This window comes from Pelophylax lessonae (genome assembly GCF_965119305.1).
Source record: "Pelophylax lessonae genome assembly, chromosome: 3".
Classification (NCBI taxonomy): domain Eukaryota; kingdom Metazoa; phylum Chordata; class Amphibia; order Anura; family Ranidae; genus Pelophylax; species Pelophylax lessonae.
In genome coordinates, this window is record NC_138770.1 from 759,695 (window position 1) to 780,748 (window position 21,054).

At 45.2% G+C, this 21,054-nt stretch overlaps 4 protein-coding genes across 4 annotated transcripts in view; 2 read left to right on the top strand and 2 right to left on the bottom strand.

Annotated features, from left to right (window-relative positions):
* The window catches only part of LOC309549119 (uncharacterized protein), a 2,919,967-nt gene that overhangs the window by 271,672 nt on the left and 2,627,241 nt on the right, over window positions 1-21,054 (bottom strand). The gene's annotated exons all lie outside the window — the stretch shown is intronic.
* Window positions 1-21,054, bottom strand: part of LOC309548636 (gastrula zinc finger protein XlCGF66.1-like) — a 292,938-nt gene that overhangs the window by 271,672 nt on the left and 212 nt on the right. Inside the window, exon 2 of the mRNA XM_082248606.1 lies at window positions 19,022-19,131. Within this exon, the coding sequence (XP_082104732.1) occupies window positions 19,022-19,117 (96 nt within the window). The 5' untranslated portion in view covers window positions 19,118-19,131. The remainder of the gene's footprint in view (window positions 1-19,021; window positions 19,132-21,054) is intronic.
* Window positions 1-21,054, top strand: part of LOC309549117 (uncharacterized protein) — a 4,285,597-nt gene that overhangs the window by 161,011 nt on the left and 4,103,532 nt on the right.
* LOC309549122 (uncharacterized protein) overlaps window positions 1-21,054 on the top strand; it is a gene marked incomplete at its 3' end in the record, with an annotated part of 313,082 nt that overhangs the window by 137,973 nt on the left and 154,055 nt on the right. The window lies entirely within an intron of this gene.

Consider the following 21,054-nt stretch of genomic DNA (forward strand, 5'->3'; position numbering starts at 1 on the left):
TGATAAGCTCAGAGTCCTGTCTACAAATGCTCGCAGTTTAGGTAAAAAAATCAATGAACTTGGGTCAATAATGGCATCTGAGAATGTAGATTTAGTGGCTGTTACAGAGACATGGTTTAATGAAAGAAATGACTGGGACATAACCATACCAGGGTACTCTTTATACAGAAGAGACAGAGAAGGCAAGAAAGGAGGAGTGGCCCTGTATGTGAAAGATAGCATTAAATCTAACCTAATACAAGTTGGTGAGGCCAACATAGAGTCAGTTTGGGTTACATTGCAGTTTGCTAATCATGCAGTAACTCGTGTAGGTGTGATATATAGACCACCTGGTCAAGTTAAAGAACTAGATGATCTACTAGTTTAAGAAATAGCTAAAATGACAATGAAAGGAGAAGTTATCATTATGGGAGATTTCAATCTTCCAGATATAAACTGGAAAACCAAAATAGCAAGTTCTACCAGGAGTACAGATATTCTAAATTCCCTACTGGGGTTGTCTCTGCAACAAGTGGTTGAGGAGCCAACCCGGAGGGAGGCCATTTTGGATCTGGTATTCACAAATGGGGATTCGGAATATGATGTCATTGTAGGCGAAACCTTGGGATCTAGTGATCACCAGTCAGTGTGGTTTAATATAAGAACTGTGAAAGAGTCACACCACACAAAAACAAAAGTTTTAGATTTTAGAAAAACAGACTTTTCAAAAATGAAATTAGTCATAAATGAGTCCTTATCAGACTGGAACGGATTACATGGAGTCCAGGAGAAATGGGACTACTTAAAAGGTGCATTATTGAAGGCAACAGAAAATTGCATTAGACTTGTCAGTAAAAGCAAAAAAAGGAAGAGACCACTGTGGTACTCAGCAGAAGTGGCCCAAATCATTAAAAATAAAAAGCTAGCATTTTGTAATTATAAAAAAACCCAGAGCAATGAAGATAAGGAAATCTACAAGATTAGGCAGAAAGAGGCCAAGCAAGTTATAAGAACTTCTAAAGCGCAGGCAGAAGAAAAACTAGCTCAGTCTATGAAAAAGGAGGATAAGACATTCTTCAGATATATAAATGAAAAAAGGAAATTAAAACAAGGAATAACTAAATTAAAAACAAAGGACGGAAGGTATGTAGAAGAGAATAAAGGGCTAGCCGACTGCCTTAATGAATACTTCTGTTCAGTTTTTACAGAAGAAAAAGAAGAAGGACCTCCACTTGAAAGGATGACTAATGAATCGTTTGATGCATGTGTCTTTACAGAGGAAGACGTTCTAAGATTGCTGTCTAAAGTGAAGACAAATAAGTCACAGGGTCCTGATGAGATACACCCAAAATTATTAAAAGAGCTTAGTGGTGAGCTGGCAACACCATTAACAGATCTATTTAACCAATCATTAGTAACAGGAGTCGTCCCGGAAGATTGGAAATTGGCAAATGTCGTGCCCATTCACAAAAAAGGTAGTAGGGAGGAATCAAGCAACTATAGACCAGTGAGTCTGACATCAATAGTAGGCAAATTAATGGAAACCCTAATAAAGGATAGGATTGTGGAACATCTTAAATCCCATGGATTGCAAGATGAAAAACAACATGGGTTTACTTCAGGGAGATCGTGTCAAACAAATCTTATAGATTTTTTTGACTGGGTGACTAAAATAATAGACGGTGGAGGTGCAGTAGACATTGCAGATCTAGATTTTAGTAAGGCTTTTGACACTGTCCCACATAGAAGACTTATCAATAAACTACAGTCATTGAGCATGGACTCCCATATTGTTGAGTGGATTAGGCAGTGGCTGAGTGACAGACAACAGAGGGTTGTAGTCAATGGAGAACATTCAGAACAAGGTCATGTTACCAGTGGGGTACCTCAGGGATCTGTACTGGGACCAATTTTGTGTAATATCTTCATAAGTGATATTGCAAAAGGCCTCGATGGTAAGGTTTGTCTTTTTGCTGATGACACAAAGATATGTAACAGGGTTGATGTTCCTGGAGGGAAATGCCAAATGGAAAAGGATTTAGGAAAACTAGAAGAATGGTCAGAACTCTGGCAACTGAAATTTAATGTGGATAAGTGCAAGATAATGCACCTGGGGCGTAAAAACCCAAGGGCAGAATATAGAATATTTGACACAGTCCTGACCTCAGTATCTGAGGAAAGGGATTTAGGAGTAATTATTTCAGAAGACTTAAAAGTGGGAGGACAATGTAATAGAGCAGCACGAAATGCCAGCAGAATGCTTGGATGTATAGGGAGAGGTATAAGCAGTAGAAAGAGAGAAGTGCTTATGCCGCTGTACAGAACACTGGTGTGACCTCACTTGGAGTATTGTGCGCAGTACTGGAGGCCATATCTCCAGAAGGATATAGATACTCTAGAGAGAGTTCAGAGAAGAGCTACTAAACTAGTACATGGATTGCAGGAAAAAACTTACCAGGAAAGGTTAAAGGACCTTAACATGTATAGCTTGGAAGAAAGAAGAGACAGAGGGGATATGATAGAAACTTTTAAATACATAAAGGGAATCAACTCGGTAAAGGAGGAGAGCATATTTAAAAGAAGAAAAACTACCACAAGAGGACACAGTTTTAAATTAGAGGGGCAAAGGTTTAAAAGTAATATGAGGAAGTATTACTTTACTGAGAGAGTAGTGGATGCATGGAATAACCTTCCTGCAGAAGTGGTAGCTGCAAATACAGTGAAGGAGTTTAAGCATGCATGGGATAGGCATAAGGCTATCCTTCATATAAGATAGGGCCAGGGACTATTCATAGGATTCAGATATATTGGGCAGACTAGATGGGCCAAATGGTTCTTATCTGCCGACACATTCTATGTTTCTATGAAACGATTGGTGCAGAATTCTTCCCATTGGGGGGAGAAGAATCTCAGTTTCCCCCCTACTGGCCGTCTGGCGTCACTGGGGCTTACTGACATTGCTGCTGTTATTGGGGAAGGGGTTGTTTGGTCTACCCTTGCCCTTGTTGTATACCCACTTCCTCTGGGTGTTGGGTTTTCCTCCCTTGGGCTGTGTATCGCCTCTCGGGCGGTGAAAAAATCTCTTCTGTTTTTCTTTCTTTTTAGCGGGAAATCCTTTTGATTTGTCTGCCGATCTTTCCAGGACCTTATCCAGTTCCTGGCCGAAGAGTAGCTTCCCATCAAAAGGAATACTGCACAGCTTATTCCTAGATGCGTAGTCACCTTCTCAGGTTTTGAGCCAGAGGGCTCTTCTGGCAGAGTTTACTAGACCCGTGGTTCGGACTGCGATTCGTACCCCTTCCGCTGCTGCATCTGCCATATAGGCCACCCCTTTCTCTATCAATAGGAGGGAATCCTGTGCCTCTTCGCTCCCTGGGACCTTTTCCAGCTGTCCCCTTAGCTGTTCCAGCCAGAAGGACACGTTCCTAGCCACGCAGGTATTTGCCATGTTTGGCTGAAAGGATGCTGCCCCTGCCTCATAAGCCCTCCGAAGTGTCACGTCGATCTTCTTATCCATCGGGTCTTTTAAGTGGCCCATGTCTTCAAAGGACAGGTCCGACTTTTTTGACACTTTGGCTAGAGGTGCGTCAATTTTTGGGCATTTGGCCCAAATTCCTATTGATTCTTCGAAGGGGAATCTCTTTTTCATCGCTTTCGGGAAGAAACATTTGTTTTCAGAACATTCCCATTCCTTCTTGATGATCCCTTTCAGGGATTGGTGGACCGGAAAGGTACGAGTCTTCGAAACCTGTAGTCCTCTATATAGTCGGTCTCTTACCGATCTTGGTTCTTCCTCTTCTTGTAGGTCTTCTGTTACATATATTGCTTTTAGTAGTTCCTCCGTCTCTTCCGTTGGGAATAGGTGTCTGGTCACCTTTTCCTGTACCTCGCTGTCATGCTCTTCTGAGTCTGTACTGTCTCCTCCGAGGAGTTCTCCTTCCTCGTCCTGGGAGTCTGAGTCTGAGGATTTCTCCGTTAGCCTGGTGACCGTTTGAATCCTTGCCGTTTTCGTGCGGTATCCTGACGTGGATGGTTGGTCTGCTCTTTTCATCCCTTCTATGGATGACTGTAGTGATTTTAGCATGGACGTGACTTCTTTCTTGAAATCAAGGAAATCTTTCCCTAGTGGTTTGGGTTCTTCGCTGATAACTTTCTTAATGCACTTTTGGCATAATGGTTTGTCTGAATCCGTTGGGATTTTTGTCCCGCAGATGCGGCAGTGCTTCTTCTTAGGTTTAACCAATGTGTCTGTAGCTTCTGCGGGTTTGGGCTGTAGATGGAGAGAGCAGAAAGAGACATAAAGCCAATTAACTCCTGTCCCTGGTGCCCTCTCCCTCCCCCTTTCACCCCCCCTTTTTTCCCCCTCAAAGGGTCCTTGAGTCTTCCCCCCCCCTTTTTCACCGACCCCCCTCCCTTTGTTAAACCCAAGAAAAAAGTCCCCTTTCTTTTTTTTTTTTGGGGGGGTGGGGTTGTGGGTGATGGAGTTGCACCCTACCCCCTCTCTTCCCTCCACTTACCATACTCGGGCTGGGGCCGCAAGCGACAGCCTCTGGTAGCAGGGACTGGTCCTCTGCCATTAGGACCGCCTGGAGGGAAGGAATCCTGCAGCAGCCTAATGTAGCCAAGTGTAGCCCGCTTGTGGTATGAGCTGGCGCCTTTTGAGGTTGAATTTCCCGCCAAAGCTTCGCTTGTCGCTTTTCCCGGCATTTCCGGCGCTTTTGCCCACTTCCAAAATGGCCGCCCCCCCCACTTCCGGTGGCGGCGCCATTTTAGTTGCGTCATTTCCGCCGCGACAGCGGCGACGCTGGCTGCTGCAGTATACGCTGGAGACTCCACCGGGAGCCCAGCGTGGAAATGGCCTTTCCGAAGGGGTTGGCGAGCGGCTCAGCACGGCCTCCGGCTGGCCGCCATGGTCCCTTCTTTGGTCCGCTTCTCCTCGGTCCCCCTGGAGCAAGGTAAGCTTTAAAGGCAAGTTTACTGGAAATTACCTGCCCTCAGGTCTCCAGCCATACGTCTGTCCTTTGCAAGAGAGAGAGAGGAGAGGGTATCTTCTGAGCTCTCTCGACCCCCTCCTCCCCCTAGGAAGTCCTCCTCCCTCACCCCCATTACTGGCACCGGCCCGCCAGATATCCTTATCGGCTCAAGCTGGTGGAAGGAGGAGGTATCCCAGGACGCCTGCCCAGGATAGGGGAAATGAAAATAACAAACAGGGGATGTTAAGGTCGCGCTAACTTGAGTGATGGAAAATAAAGTCCATAAAGTCCATATAAATCAGGAACACAGTGTCCAAACAAGCTCCCTATGGGTATACGCTTACCAGAGTTGGTAAATCAAAAGGCAGATTCTCAGAAGCAAATCTCGTCCCTTTGATAGTAGACTGGAACCGATATCTCGCGTAGACTCAATAAATTGGAGGAAAGATAAAAACGCAATAGCGTAAAACCCAACAAAAACGGATGAACAAATACACCAGAGTGAGTGACTAACAACTGGATGAATAGTGTGAACTCCAAAAGTGTGTGAGAATCAGAAAAAAGAGGAATGCTCTAAAAGGGACACCTATAGGTACCCCTTACCAAAGGTAGCTGAAAAACATGCAGTCATATATTGTGTGCAATCCTGTGACAGCCGGTGTCGCCTCTTACCACAGTGTAGAGATGTGTTTGCCAATGTGAATGGAAAATCCTAAATAGGTGTCTTCTATGTAGATAACCACCACCAATATCACTCGCCTCTTACCAGATAAAAAATCAGATTGAGCCAAATAAAGCAAGAGAGTCAAGTATGACAGGACGCCAGCCTTCACCAATAGGATTTGCCTCTTACCCTAAGGAGATGGTAAATGAGCCTATGGAAATGATGAGCTTCACGGAACCTGCAGTGGACTCCAGGGCGAGTGACTCCAATATAACCAGGGTAATCACCACCAAATGAAAGAAAAGACTTCCATAGTGTAAAACCATACGATTTATTTGAAGAGAAAAGAATAAAACTTACAGAAACGAGGAAATGGGGAGCATGTATATCAAGGCCGCCGGCCGGACGGTCTCCGCTCGTCCGCACTTCCTGGTCGCGATCAGATGACGTCAGTGCGCCGTGTCCTTGCGACATTTCGTCACAGATGACGTTTTCAAAGGTGCACCTTATAGAAATATTGCTTGGGGTGTGGTCACACTTGAAGTTGCTGCTGTTCTCCTGTACCATTAGCATGGTTATTACTTTCTATTTACCTAGGGGATGTTAAGGACCATGCTTGTGCAAGCAGGAAAGGAAACACAAGAACTGTGGGGCAGCCTGTGGGGCGGCCTTTTAAACTTAACTGTGGTTGTGTTTCCTGTAGGAGGAGGAGCCATCTCTCTCATGTGACCATCCTGGAGGATGACTTGGGAAAACTTCCTTTACCTTGCAAAGTTTTTTTCACATCACCTTCTTTTAAACATCACATGTTAGAGTATATGACTCATTTCTCAGATGTTCACAGGCTTCACAGACACGCACAATCATTTCTCGGCCTCCCTTTCTACACAAACATGAAGGGAGGGGGTGAGGAATCTGGACAGACACAAGCAGGCTCTCTCTCTCATTCAGTCTCAAATCCCTCTCTGCTATAAATGATTTCTTAATTAAACATACAAAAACTTTCTAACAAAGACTTCTGTCTTTCTCATACCATTCTTCAACCACATTATCCTGCAGAAAGAGGCCACTGCCATCATTGAATACCCTTTCCATGAAGGGGTGAACTTGGTCAGCAGCAATGTTTAGGTAAGTCGTATAAAGTAACATCTACATGAATTGCAGGACCCAGGGATTCCCTGCATAACGGAACAAAGCATCGCACTGCCTCTGCCACCTTACCTTCTTCCCATACTGCATCCTGGTGCCACCTCTTTCCCAGGTAGGCAAGTGACGCACACACAACCCAGGCCATCCACATGATGTAAAAGAAAATGTGATCCATCAGACCAGGCCACCTTCTTCCATTGCTCTGTGGTCCAGTTCTGATGCTCACATGCCCATTGTAGACACTTTTGTCTGTGGAGATGGGTCAGCATGAGCACCTTGACTGGTCTGCGGCTTCACAGCTCCATACACAGCAAACTGTGATACCCATTTTATTGCTTTCAACACATCAACTTCAGGGACAACATGTTTACCTGCTGCCTAATAAATCCCACCAAATTGTCAGATGCCGCTGTAACAAGATAACCAATGGTATTCATTGAACCTCTCAGTGGTTATAAATGTATGGCTGATTGGTGTAAATTGGCTGCCCTATGCGCATAGTGCAACAACGTGCTACAAAGTGAAAATGGGGACTTAAAATATCTGAGGAATGCCCTGTAAAAAGAAAAAAATACACATTTATGTGTTTTACTAATGTGCTCTGTGCTCCGCCAGCATCTGGCCTCTGAAGCTGGAGGTTTGCGGTAAACATGAACGGGGGGGGGAGGGGTCACATGTCCAGCTCCCCTCTGATCACAGAACTCCATGGCATTCCACCGGCTACACAAGGCCAAGCCACCCCACATGTGCGTCCTTGCAGCTCTGATTCTGTGCTGAGCGCACACTCGCTGTGTTCTCCCAGTACCCTGACTGAGCTGTCACTGACAGCTCCCAATCTCTTTGTGATCGGGAGCCACGGGGATGAACTTCCAATTGTGTGACCACTGTGACAGCGAATCACAGCAATTGTGTAATCGGGAAGCCACCTCCCAATGCTGACACCCACTTAAAGGGCCGCCAGGAGGTTAACAAAATGAAGCCAAATTCAGCCTGTAAAGAAAATCATTATCACTTACCTCAGGGGGCGCCACTGAACTCCGCTGTCTGCAAAAGATAAGCTTGCTGAAGACGCTTCCACATCCGGCATACTTCCAGGTACCCCGCGGCATTGTGCCACCCCTTCCATTGGCCCCTATGTCACCAAATCCGGCATACTTCCAGGTACCCCGCGGCACTGTACCACCCCTTCCATTGGCCCCTATGTCACCAAATCCGGCATACTTCCAGGTACCCCGCGGCACTGTACCACCCCTTCCATTGGCCCCTATGTCACCGAATCCGGCAAACTTCCAGGAACCCCGCGGCACTGTGCCACCCCTTCCATTTCCCCCTATGTCACCAAATCCGGCATACTTCCAGGTACCCCGCGGCACTGTACCACCCCTTCCATTGGCCCCTATGTCACCACATCCGGCATACTTCCAGGTACCCCGTGGCACTGTGCCACCCCTTCCATTGGCCCCGATGTCACTACTGTGACTTTTAATGGTGCAGGAGCCAGAAGACAACAGGAACAGCAGGGGGCGCACTCCTGGAAGTGTGCTGGATGCTAAATAAAGACAAAGGAGCTCGGTAGCATGGAGTGGGAAGTATTTTATTTTTTTTAGGCTTGCCTTCTATTTAGTGAGTCACTGCAAAGTGGACCCAGAATCAGAATTTATTTTTTCATGTTAGGTGCATGTATGTCCTTGTGACATTTCTAAGTATTTATAACCTCTAAAGATATCACAGTACTCCTCCTGACATTGTATTCATTGGGTGGATGGAGCCATCTCTGTTCATATAGCATTCAGGGTCAGCAATTACTTCCTGGACTGAAACTCCAGCTCAGGTGACACAATTGTATGCTTACAACATTGGCCACACGGTGGCAGTGTTGCCCTGCAATACAGACGAGCTGCAGTTACAAAATTGGCCACACGGTGGCAGTGTTTCCCGGAAATACAGCCGAGCTGCAGTTACAAAATTGGCCACACGGTGGCGGTGTTTCCCGGCCATACAGCCGAGCTGCAGTTACAAAATTGGCCACACGGTGGCAGTGTTTCCTGGCAATACAGCCGAGCTGCAGTTACAAAATTGGCCACATGGTGGCAGTGTTTCCCAGCAATACAGCCGAGCTACAGTTACCACCGTGTGGCCAATTTTGTAACTGCAGCTCGGCTGTATTGCCAGGAAACACTGCCACCGTGTGGCCACTTTTGTAACTGCAGCTCGGCTATATTGCTGGAAAACACTGCCACCGTGTGGCCAATTCTATAACTGCAGCTCGTCTGTATTGCTGGGAAACACTGCCACCGTGTGGTCAATTTTGTAACTGCAGCCACCTAAATTGCTGGGAAACACTGCCACACTGAGGCCAATTTTATAACTGCAGCTCGGCTGTATTGCCAGGAAACAGTAGCTAAAAATGGGTACCTGCGCTTATGGTGTTATATAATTTAAATTAGATTAATAAATTAAATAAATGAATTAAATTAAGACAATGAGCTGCAGCTGAACAAGAAGGATTGGTTCTAAAGTGATAATAAATGAAAGTGTCAGCGCTGCTCAGGTAATAAATAAATACTAGTAAGGTGTGTCAGTGTCAAATGAATCCCATAATATTAATAAAGTGCTAAATATTGTGCATAAAGTGTATCTGTGCTAAATAAATTGTTCATAAATAAAGTGCAATATATAATGTGCAGCATATATAAACAAATCTGTTATGCAAAAAACTTTTCTATGGTAATAAATAAATTCATTTAAATAATGTGCATTAAGTAATCCAAAAAAATCAATAAAACAATATTCAGCAAAAAAGTCTCTTCATTAAAAATCTATGAAGTGTTCAGTAAAAGTGCTGATATGAGTGACTCTTCTTCATAAGCAGTGCCAGGTGGTAACACACACTGCTCCCCTCTTAGTCCCTCACTCACCAGACCTTTCTCAGCCATCCATGCTGAAACTCTGGCTAGTGAACACTTGTAAACGCTTCAGAAAACTCTCAATCAGGCCAGATATGTGGCTATGGGGTCCTCCTCTTCACTATTCATAGGGCACTATCTCTGGAGGTGACGTCACTTGGGGTCCACGGCTAAACAGACGACAATCGACCTCAATGTATTTTGCTGTATTAGCGTCATCAGAAAGGCTGGTTGTGGCAATTCTCCCAAAGACCTTTTACCCCCTGCTGTGGTGCTTTATTTTGGAGTATTCAGAGCTCTCACACCGTGTGGCCAATTTTGTAACTGCAGCTCGTCTGTATTGCTGGGAAACACTGCCACCGTGTGGCCAATTTTGTAACTGCAGCTCGTCTGTATTGCTGGGAAACACTGCCACCGTGTGGCCAATTTTGTAGCTGCAGCTCGCCTGTATTGCCGGGAAACACTGCCACTGTGTGGCCAATTTTGTAATTGCAGCTCGGCTGTATTGCCGGGAAACACTGCCACCGTGTGGCCAATTTTGTAACTGCAGCTCGTCTGTATTGCTGGGAAACACTGCCACCGTGTGGCCAATTTTGTAATTGCAGCTCGGCTGTATTGATGGGAAACACTGCCACCGTGTGGTCAATTTTGTAACTGCAGCTGCCTATATTGTTGGGAAACACTGCCATCGTGCGGCCAATTTTGTATCTGCAGCTCGTCTGTATTGCCGGTGTACTGTCGAATAATGCCTCCCGTCGGAAAATGCATCCCACGAACTGCGCATGCGCAGTAGGTGACGTCACTCCAGCTGACTTCTCCGATCAGCTGGGGTTGACATAATCATTGAGCATGCACAGTCCGTCAGATGCATTTTTCGACGGGAGAGACAGAGCGGGTAGTATCAAATGTCAGATTCTGCCTCGCTCGTTGTACTATCTGTGCATGCGCGGGACGGAACGGCTTTTTCTTATGTGAGATTCATATTGACAAATGGCAGAATATTATCTGATTACAGAACAGTCACACAGCTCTTATCGGGGCACATTAAAGGGGCACTCTCACCTCACAGGGACACTGATGTAAAGGGGAACTCTCATGGGGACACGGATGTAATATATAAATAATAAAGGGGAACTCTGACTGGTATAATAAAGGGGCGCCCTGACCGGAATATTAAAGGGGAACTCTGACTGGAATATTAAAGGGGATCTCTGACTGGAATATTAAAGGGGAACTCTGACTGGAATATTAAAGGGGAACTCTAACCGGAATAAATAAAGGGGAACTCTGACTGGAATAATAAAGGGGAACTCTGTCCTAAATAATAAAGGGGAACTCTGACGGGGACACTGATGTAAAGGAGGACTCTGACGGGGACACTGATGTAAAGGAGGACTCTGACAGAGACACGCTGGATGTAAAGGGGCACTCTGATGGGGACACGGATGTAAAGGAGAACTCTGATGGGGACACTGGATGTAAAGGGGCACTCTGATGGGGATATGGATGTAAAGGAGGGACTCTGACAGGGACACACTGGATGTAAAGGAGCACTCTGATGGGGACATGGATGTAAAGGAGGGACTCTGACAGGGACACACTGGATGTAGAGGAGCACTCTGATGGGGACACGGATGTAAAGGAGCACTCTGATGGGGACACGGATGTAAAGGAGAACACTGATGGGGACACGGACACAGGCTGAATGATGGGGGAATACAGACTGGATGAGGGGGGGATACAGGCTGGATGAGGGGGGGACACAGGCAGTGCTTATTCCTGGGGATTTCACAGTGGCTGTAGCATGATAGGCTTATCAGGTTACTGTAGCACAATTCCCAGCTGTTTTGCTGGATATGGGTTCCCCTGGGTTACCGCTAGCAAGAACAGTGCATTTAAGCATGTTCTCCAAGTGTGAGCACTGAGACAATGACCAGTCCAGTATCTTTGGGTTTTTTATATTTATTTGGTAACTTGGATGGGAGAAGGGATGAGTGGGATACTCCTTTAATTCAACTATGCACAATTTGGCGTAGATACTTAAATAGTACTGCTTGACGCTGGCTGAATGCCCACCAATGCTGACTTGAGGCTCGATAACGCTGGCCGGATGCCGGTTAACGCTGAACTATTCTTGTAACTAAGCTTCAACTAAAGAAGTCCTCTCTTAGCTGCCTTAGGTACTCATTCCTGAGGTAGCTACTTGTACTGATCAGGCCCCCCTGATAAGCAGACAGGGCCACACATATACTTTTCCTAGCACCCACCTAGGAGGGTGCTACATTACTATAGGAGAAGTCACAATAGGTGAACTATGAGGGGCCAGGTTCCCAAATTTGGCACAGAGATAGGGAAGGTCTATCTCTGGGGGCCTCTAGTATCCCTATGCCAAATTTGGTGCCCCTAGCCCCCGGGTTAGATTAGCTTGGTGCAGTATGGCAAGCTTGGCATTGGCACATTTGCAAGGCCAAAGCTCGGGCGCTGAACATGTCCGGGGGTTCCAAATTTTGCAGGGAGGTAGGGCGGTCTGAGGTGGTTATGGTGTCTGGTGGAGTGCTTGGAGCCCTCGGGAAGCACTAGGAGCATCCATCAACGGAGGTACCCAGTCGGGGTGCCGGTTGATCCGTTACAACCCTCTGCCCTGATCATTGGTATTTTTAGATGTTTATTGCTGGCTGGACTATATATAAACTCTGTGCGCCAGTATCTCCTTTCTCCAGAAACACAGAATCTCCATCTTCCCTACTAACAGAACGGCGATCTGCCTTGTTTGCCAGACCACTGTTCTGCCTCTCTCTGGAACAATTGCCGGGTGCCTGCATTAATCATGTCCGTCGGACCCGCTAATTGGCTCCCACTGTGTGCAGTGGGAGCTGGGCGCTGGAGGCGCGCATCAGCGTTCCAGACATGAAAATGCAGAGGACGTACAGGTACGTGATTCTGTGCAGAACACATTTGTTGGGTGGTCAGAAAAAAAAGTCGCCCTGATAAAGAGAGAGGCTATGACCTGGCGGATTGTATGCGGAACTCCTGAGCCCAGCTGGGGACATTTAGGGCCTTTAGATCCAAGATGTGGTAGATGTCTTCTTTTGGTTTGTGAACTGTGGACAGAGTAGAACTCCTGGAACTCTTCTGGCCCCAGACCTGGAAATGCAGATGATGTACAGGTATTTGATTCTTTGCAGAACGGCCAGCATTGCTGCAGTAAATGTACGTGAGGTGGTCAAAAAAAAAAAAAAAAGTCTCCCTGATAAAGAGAGAGGCTATGACTTGGTGGATTGAATGCGGAACTCCTGGGCCCAGCTGAGGACATTTAGGGCCTTAAGATTGAAGATGTGGTGGATGTCTCCTTTTGGTTTGGGAACTGTGGACAGAGAAGAACTCCTGGAACTCTTCTGGCCTTAGCTCAGTGAGATAGAGTTTGGAAGACTAATGTCATAGACAGGTTGCCAAAAAGTTTAGGGCTTTAGAAAGGGCCTCCAATGGCTGTCAATGTGGTGCCTTCTCCACTCTCCATCTCACTAATAAAACCCCAATGGATGACTCTCTATGAACTGATCACATTCCAATCACCGATCATCTAATCATTGGTAAAAAAGAAGACTTGGCACAGAATATTGTATGAAGAGTTTTTATTGTACAAGATCAGAATAAGCGATTACCACACAGTAATGATATGAATAAAATAAAGCTTAAATCTTTTATAATAGAATTAACAAATGTGTCAAATGTATTAATAATCATACATTGGTTGGACCAATAAAAAGCCGGCTACTTCAATAAATCAAAAAGGAGCAACAACATGAAGCAACCAATAAAAAAGGTTCACCAGTGAAAGATGAATCCTGATTGGCTGCTGTGGGTTAATGCATGTTACAGTGATCTTTTTCCATCCAGTAGGTTAGATCTATATACATATTTATAAGTAGAACACAGAAAGAATAAAGCATTTCCCGTTCCATGATAGGCCATGTATTGTCATGATTGCTCGCTTGTTGGGAAAAAGTAAATAAACGTCCCAACAGTCAATTCCTGCACCAACACCCTAAAGATATCAGACAGGAAAATGTATAGGCTATTAGTAAGGCTGCTGGGAGAGCAGACTGAATGGGCTGAAGACTTCCCTCTTACCTGCACTGAAAGGCTTATCAGCACACTTTAAGGGTAGCGAATATAGCTTACCCATAATACCAATCAAGTTTATTGCAGCCTTCATAGATCCTTTAAATACCCTGGAAAGGGACATCCTTGGAGGGGATGACATGCACCGGTGCACTAGGGGCTCTGCTTGTATTGGATGGTTTGTGTGATTAAATGCCCCTGTCCCGCTCCATGCCTTCATTTGGACTATGGTGGATAGAAATCTCCTTGAAAGCCCCGGTGACTCTATGCGCATCCACTCTGTATTGAAGATAAACAGTATAAACTGGCTCTAAAAATAACAAAAAGCTCTGAATTAAATGCGATTTGATCCCCTGCACGGACGATTCAGTCTCTAAAACGCTTTTTAGGTGGCTTGTTTGCCCTTCTATACATGGGACCATCTCTGATTTTATAAACAATACTGTGAATCCTCTACACCTACCCTTCCCTAAAGAAGCCGAGTAGGCGAAATGCATTGGATACCACTATAGGACATTATTTTATGTACCTGTGTGGGTAAGGTGTTACTAAGAGGTCCACATATGTCTTTTGCTTTTATATGTATGTTGGTCTTTGTCTAACTGTACTCTTGCTGTACAGGATTTTATTAGAAGTATTTTCAATAATAAGAAATGTTTTCTTTATATAAACCTTTGTCTGATCTTTGTCTCTCATGGCGCCTGGTCCAGCACCGACATTGCCCTCTTTATAGCCTATACATCTTTCCTGTCTAATTGCTTGCTTGTTGCCCCATGTATTGTCATAATTGTTTGTCTGCTGCTCTATGTATTATGATGATTGCCCACTTGTTGAATGCCCGTCTGTTGCCTCATCTATTGTCATGAATGCCCGTCTGTTGCTTCAAGTATTGTCATGATTGCCCAATTGTTGCCCCATGTAGTTGCACGATGGACCATGTATAGTCAGGATTGCTCTCTTCTCTTATTGCCCTATGTATTGTAATGATTGCCCACTTGTTGCTTCGTGTATTGACATGATTGTCCATCTGTTGCCCCATGTTCTCTGATGATTGCCCACTTGTTACGCCATGTATTTTTAGGAATGTCCATCTGTTGCCCCGTGTATTGTGGTGATTGCCCACTTTATGCTCTATGTATTATCATTATTACTGTTGCCTCATGTATTGTCATAATTGCCCACTTGTTGCCCCATGTATTATCATCAATGCCCACCTGTTGCCTCATGTATTGCGATAATTGCCCACTTGTTGTCCCATGTAATGTCATGAATGCCCAGCTGTCGCCTCATGTATTTTCATGACTGCCCACTTATTTCCCAGGTATTGTCATGATTGCCCACTTGTTGCCCCATGTAGTTGCACGATGGACCATGTATAGTCAGGATTGCTCTCTTGTTGCCCTATGTATTGTAATGATTGCCCACTTGTTGCTTTGTGTATTGACATGATTGTCCATCTGTTGCCCCATGTTCTCTGATGATTGCCCACTTGTTATGCCATGTATTTTTAGGAATGTCCATCTGTTGCCCCGTGTATTGTGGTGATTGCCCACTTTATGCTCTATGTATTATCATTATCACTGTTGCCTCATGTATTGTCATAATTGCCCACTTGTTGCCCCATGTATTATCATTAATGCCCACCTGTTGCCTCATGTATTGCGATAATTGCCCACTTGTTGCCCCATGTAATGTCATGAATGCCCAGCTGTCGCCTCATGTATTTTCATGACTGCCCACTTATTTCCCAGGTATTGTCATGATTGCCCACTTGTTGCCCCATGTAGTTGCACGATGGACCATGTATAGTCAGGATTGCTCTCTTGTTGCCCTATGTATTGTAATGATTGCCCACTTGTTGCTTCGTGTATTGACATGATTGTCCATCTGTTGCCCCATGTTCTCTGATGATTGCCCACTTGTTACGCCATGTATTTTTAGGAATGTCCATCTGTTGCCCCGTGTATTGTGGTGATTGCCCACTTTATGCTCTATGTATTATCATTATCACTGTTGCCTCATGTATTGTTATAATTGCCCACATGTTGCCCCATGTATTATCATTAATGCCCACCTGTTGCCTCATGTATTGCGATAATTGCCCACTTGTTGCCCCATGTATTATCATCAATGCCCACCTGTTGCCTCATGTATTGCAACGATTGCCCACTTGTTGCCCCATGTAATGTCATGAATGCCTAGTTGTTGCCTCATGTATTTTCATGACTGCCCACATATTTCCCAGGTATTGTCATGATTGCCCACTTGTTGCCCCATGTAATGTAATGAATGCCCAGCTGTCGCCTCATGTATTGTCATGATTTCCTGCCTGTTGCCTCATGTGGGGAGGGATCGGTAAAGGTAGACAGTTGTGTCATGATTTTACCACCCCCCTAAGCTTAAATGGCAGCCGGATGGGGCAGTATACATGGCACTGCAATTTGCGGCTGCTGCAAACCTCACACCCCCCGGTCACATTGGGCAATGCTATTCAACTGCATGGGGTTGTGCCGTAACAGCCCCAATGCATATGGTTGCAGCGTACTGGCGTGGGCTTTACAGGGTTAACATAAGGGCTCCCAGCGGCCTGCCAACTCCACAGCGGGTCAGAGGGCGATGTGGGTGTAAACCAGCCCCGAGTGGACTGTGGTGGTTTCACATTTGTTTATGGACTAAACAGTTCCACCTGTTACAATCCAGCGTCCATTTCCCGTAGTACCAGCAGGGGGTGTACTCTGATGTTTCATTATATTTCCTTTATTTTTACACTTTTCCGCACTCTGAACATGAAAACAGAGACTCTAAGGAGTGAAACATAAGAAGTCAAACATTTCCCACACTCTGAACATGAAAAGGGGACATTCACCCTGGTGCATAAGGAGGCCTCCCTTCTGATTAAAACATTTCCCGCACTCAGAACATGAATAGGGAGAGTCAACTGTGTGTATTCTCTCATAGCTAAGAAGGTTTCCTTTATGATTAAAACATTTCCTGCACTTTGAACATTAACAGGGAAGCTCACCCCTGTGTATTCTCTGATGGCGAAGAAGGTGTCCTTTACGGTTAAAACATTTCCCGCACTCTGAACATGAATAGGGACGCTCACCTGTATGTATTCTCTGATGGCTAAGAAGGTTTCCTTTATCATTAAAGCATTTCCCACACTCTGAACATGAATAGGGACGCTCCCCTGTGTGAGTTCTCTGGTGATGAAGAAGGTATCTTTTTTGAATAAAACATTTCCCACACTCGAAACATGAATAGGGAAGGTCACCCGTGTGTATTCTCTGATGGCTAAGAAGGATTCTTTTATCATTAAAACATTTCCCGCACTCTGAACATGAATAGAGACGCTGACCTGTGTGTATTCTCTGATGGCTAAGAAGGGTTTCTTTACGATTGAAACATTTCCCGCACTCAGAACATGAATAGGGAATCTCACCTTTGTGTATTCTCTGGTGCCTAAGAAGGTGTCCTTTTTGACTAAAACTTTTCCCGCACTCTGAACATGAATAGGGACGCTCCCCTGTGTGAATTCTCTGGTGCCTAAGAAGTTGTCCTTTTTGACTAAAACGTTTCCCACACTCTGAACATGAATAGGGACACTCCCCTGTGTGTATTCTCTGGTGCCTAAAAAGGTCTACTTTCTGACTAAAACATTTCCCGCACTCTGAACATGACAATGAATTCTCTCCTGTACGGTATAAAGAAGATTCCCTGAGATGAGATGGTTTCCCGCACCCGTCGGCACTGTCAGATATTAGAGGACTATGTGAAGTATCAGGAGATTCCAATGATCTCCTCCAATGGTGAGGTCTGTCATGTATATTATGAGGAACGGGATTTACTTCTGGAGAAGATGCCATGTCATTATCTTCTGTAGTCACATCTTCCTCCGATGTCCTTCTATTCCCACCACAGAGTCCGTCTGTCAGAAGACAAGAAAAATTACCAAGAGTTTTCCACACTCATATACACTGCTCAACACTTTATAATCAGAGTATAGCATCAAGTCAGGGAAACTCCTGGGATATTCATCTGGTCAGTCAAGTAGCAGAGGGGGTTGTTACCAACAGGTGCACTAGATGGGCAACAATGAGACAACCTCCAAAACAGGAATGGTTTTACAGGTGGAGGCCACTGACATTTTCCCTTCTCATCTTTTCTGAGTGTTTGTCACTAGTTTTGCATTTGGCTGGGGTCGGTGTCACTACTGGTAGTATGAGGCCATACCTGGATCCTATAGAGGTTGCACAGGCAGCCCAACTCCTCCAGGATGGCTCATCAATACCTCCCATTGCCAGAAGGTTTGCTGTGTCTCCCAGCACAGTCTCAGGAGCATGGAGGAGATTCCAGGAGACAGGCAGTTACTCTAGGAGGGCTGGACAGGGCCGTAGAAGGTCCTTAACCCATCAGCAGGACCGGTATCTGCTCCTTTGTGCAAGGAGGACCAGGATGAGCACTGCCAGAGCCCTACAAAATGACCTCCAGCAGGACACTGGTGTGAATGTCTCTGACCAAACAATCAGAAACCAACTTCATGAGGGTGGCCTGAGGGCCCGGCGTCCTCTAGTGGGCGCTGTGCTCACTGCCTGGCACTGTGGAGCTCGATTGGCATTTGCTGTTGAACACCAGAATTGGCCTTTGTACTGCTCTCTCCTTTACAATAAAGTCTCCTCTTACCCGGTGATGTGAGGGGCGGCTGATTCTCCATCATGACGTCCTTGTAGAGATCCTTGTGTCCTTCTAAATACTCCCACTCCTCCATGGAGAAATAGACAGTGACATCCTGACACCTTATAGGAACCTGACACACACAATGATACAGTCACCATCCAGACACATCCCTTGTCTGTTACTGGATAATGTCCCAGAATTCCCAGCACCGCTCACCTCTCCTGTCAGCAGCTCCATCATCTTCTTGGTGACTTCTAGAATCTTCTGCATGTTGTGTCTCTCAGGTTTTAGGGAGTCACATGGAGGCACTGTGATGGTCATATGATCACCTGACTTCACCATAGGAAATCTCTGTATTGAGGAAGCAATAGGAATATCATGTTAGAATCCCAGAATCCTCCTCACCTCTCTAGTCAGGTCTGTGTTTTATTAATAGAGATAAGAGTGATGTCATGTGACCTCCCAGAATCCTCCTCACCTCTCCGGTCAGGTCTGTGTTTTATTAATAGAGATAAGAGTGATGTCATGTGACCTCCCAGAATCCTCCTCACCTCTCCGGTCAGCAGGTAGATGATCTCCAGGGTGAGGTTTAGTATCTTCTCAGTCATGTGACTCCGGTCCTCCTCCATCCTCATTGGTGCCATCATCTATGAAGGTTTCCCTGTAGACAGATAAGATTGATAACAGAGAATTATCTGGATTGGTATTGGTTGTACAATAATAGGATGAGGATATCAGAAGGGGATATGAAGGTCGGTATTTATTTAAGCACTATGGTCCCAGTGAGAAAATATTTAATCTGGACAGTTTAGTGTTTTCTATGATTCTTGGGGTCCGAGATTCTCGTAAAATTTGACCACCTGAATTACAAATTCCATTCTTTATGTTGGGTGTGAGATGAGAATCAGGATAAAGGTCAGGACAAGCAACAGACGAGCGCATCCAAGAGATGAAGCCGGGGTCACTACACAGAAAACCAATCCAAGGAAACAACAGGCAGGACGAGGAATAGCAAGAAGGAGCTCAGAGACAAATGAGAATATTGCTCAGCCAATGGGAGATTATCTCAGCATGACTTATATAATGAAGGAGATGAGGGGGAGGGGAGGAAGTCACTTAAGGTGACCATAGATACATGGAAATTCAGCTGGTTTAACAGGGATCGGTCACATTTCCATCCATGTGTGGTCACTGCCGGAAAAAAAATCACTCCATCAGCGGCTGCAGCCAATAGCTTCATCACTGATCTGTGTATTCTGAGAGCGGAGGAGCGCCCTCCATTGTCAGAATACAATAGTGCAGCGGGGAGGACTCTCCCACCCCCCTCCAATGTGTGGATGGGGAATAAGTGTAGCTTTTTTTACTCATCCTGCTGACTGAACGATAAAACTGAACCATATATGGCCAGCTTTGGAAGGAAGATATATTATTCATCAACTGATCTCCCTGAAGGAGTTAATCTAGGTTTGCACACTATATATGTGTGTATCATCATCTGCTGGAGATAAAAGGCGTCACAGTGACTATGGAGGAAGAGGACGGACATGACGGGGGGGTTACTGGGTGTAAATAGATAATAAGATCTTATTACCTCCTCTGCCGCCACTTCCAGCGATGTCTTCTCTCTACTTTCCCCCAACTCACCTCTCACCTGGAACTTCCTGTATATACCTGACATCACTTCCTGTCTGTACCTGACATCACTTCCTGTCTGTATTCCATAGAGACTTCCTGTCTGGGTAGAAGTGAGATCACCACCTTGTGGAGCTCAGAGGAACTGCAGCTCTGAGAAACATCTGGTAGTGTGAACACGGCCTTGTGCTGTGTGTGTATGTACTGTATATCCTTATAGAAGGGTCATCTCCACTCCCACCAAGGGGGATAGAAATATATTACTGCTTGGGGGAGACATTTTGGCACCTTTGATTTTGCAGAAAAATTGATTGCAGATTTAGTCATGTAGAACATCTGTTATATGGATACAAAGAACCCCAGCCGAGAGTAAAGGGTGGAAATGGCTCCTGATCCCCAGATTTGGGCAATTATGTCACCAATATAAATGGATAAAAACCCACGCTATGTGTAACAACTCAAATACCTACAAAAATAACTTCTACCGGACTGCTGCTGTAACAAAGGTAAGTATTCCCTTTATCACCTAGAAGAGCATTATGTGTCACAGCGCTGTCCTATTGTGTGTGCACATAAATTATCACAAATACACTAAAATATGTGGATACATTCATATATAAAGTGCTAGGGGCTCAAAATAATATTCTCTGCAGATCTGCTGCTTCCACTTTGCACCTACTTCATTATTCTTATAATATTTGCTGCTATATTAAATAAACTTAAAACCTGTGTAATTTCATGTAATCATACAATATTTTGTGCTCAATATAGTGTTCTCTGCAAGTCTACTGCTTCCACTTTGCATCTACTTCAGTGAACTTATTTTGTTAAAATAAATTCACAAATGAATGAAAAGTTGATAAGGTGTGAAAGTGCTCTGTGCTCCAATCTGTGGCAGCTGTAGTGTAGCCACGCCTTCTTCCACCTCTTACACACGTGATGGTGAGGGCGC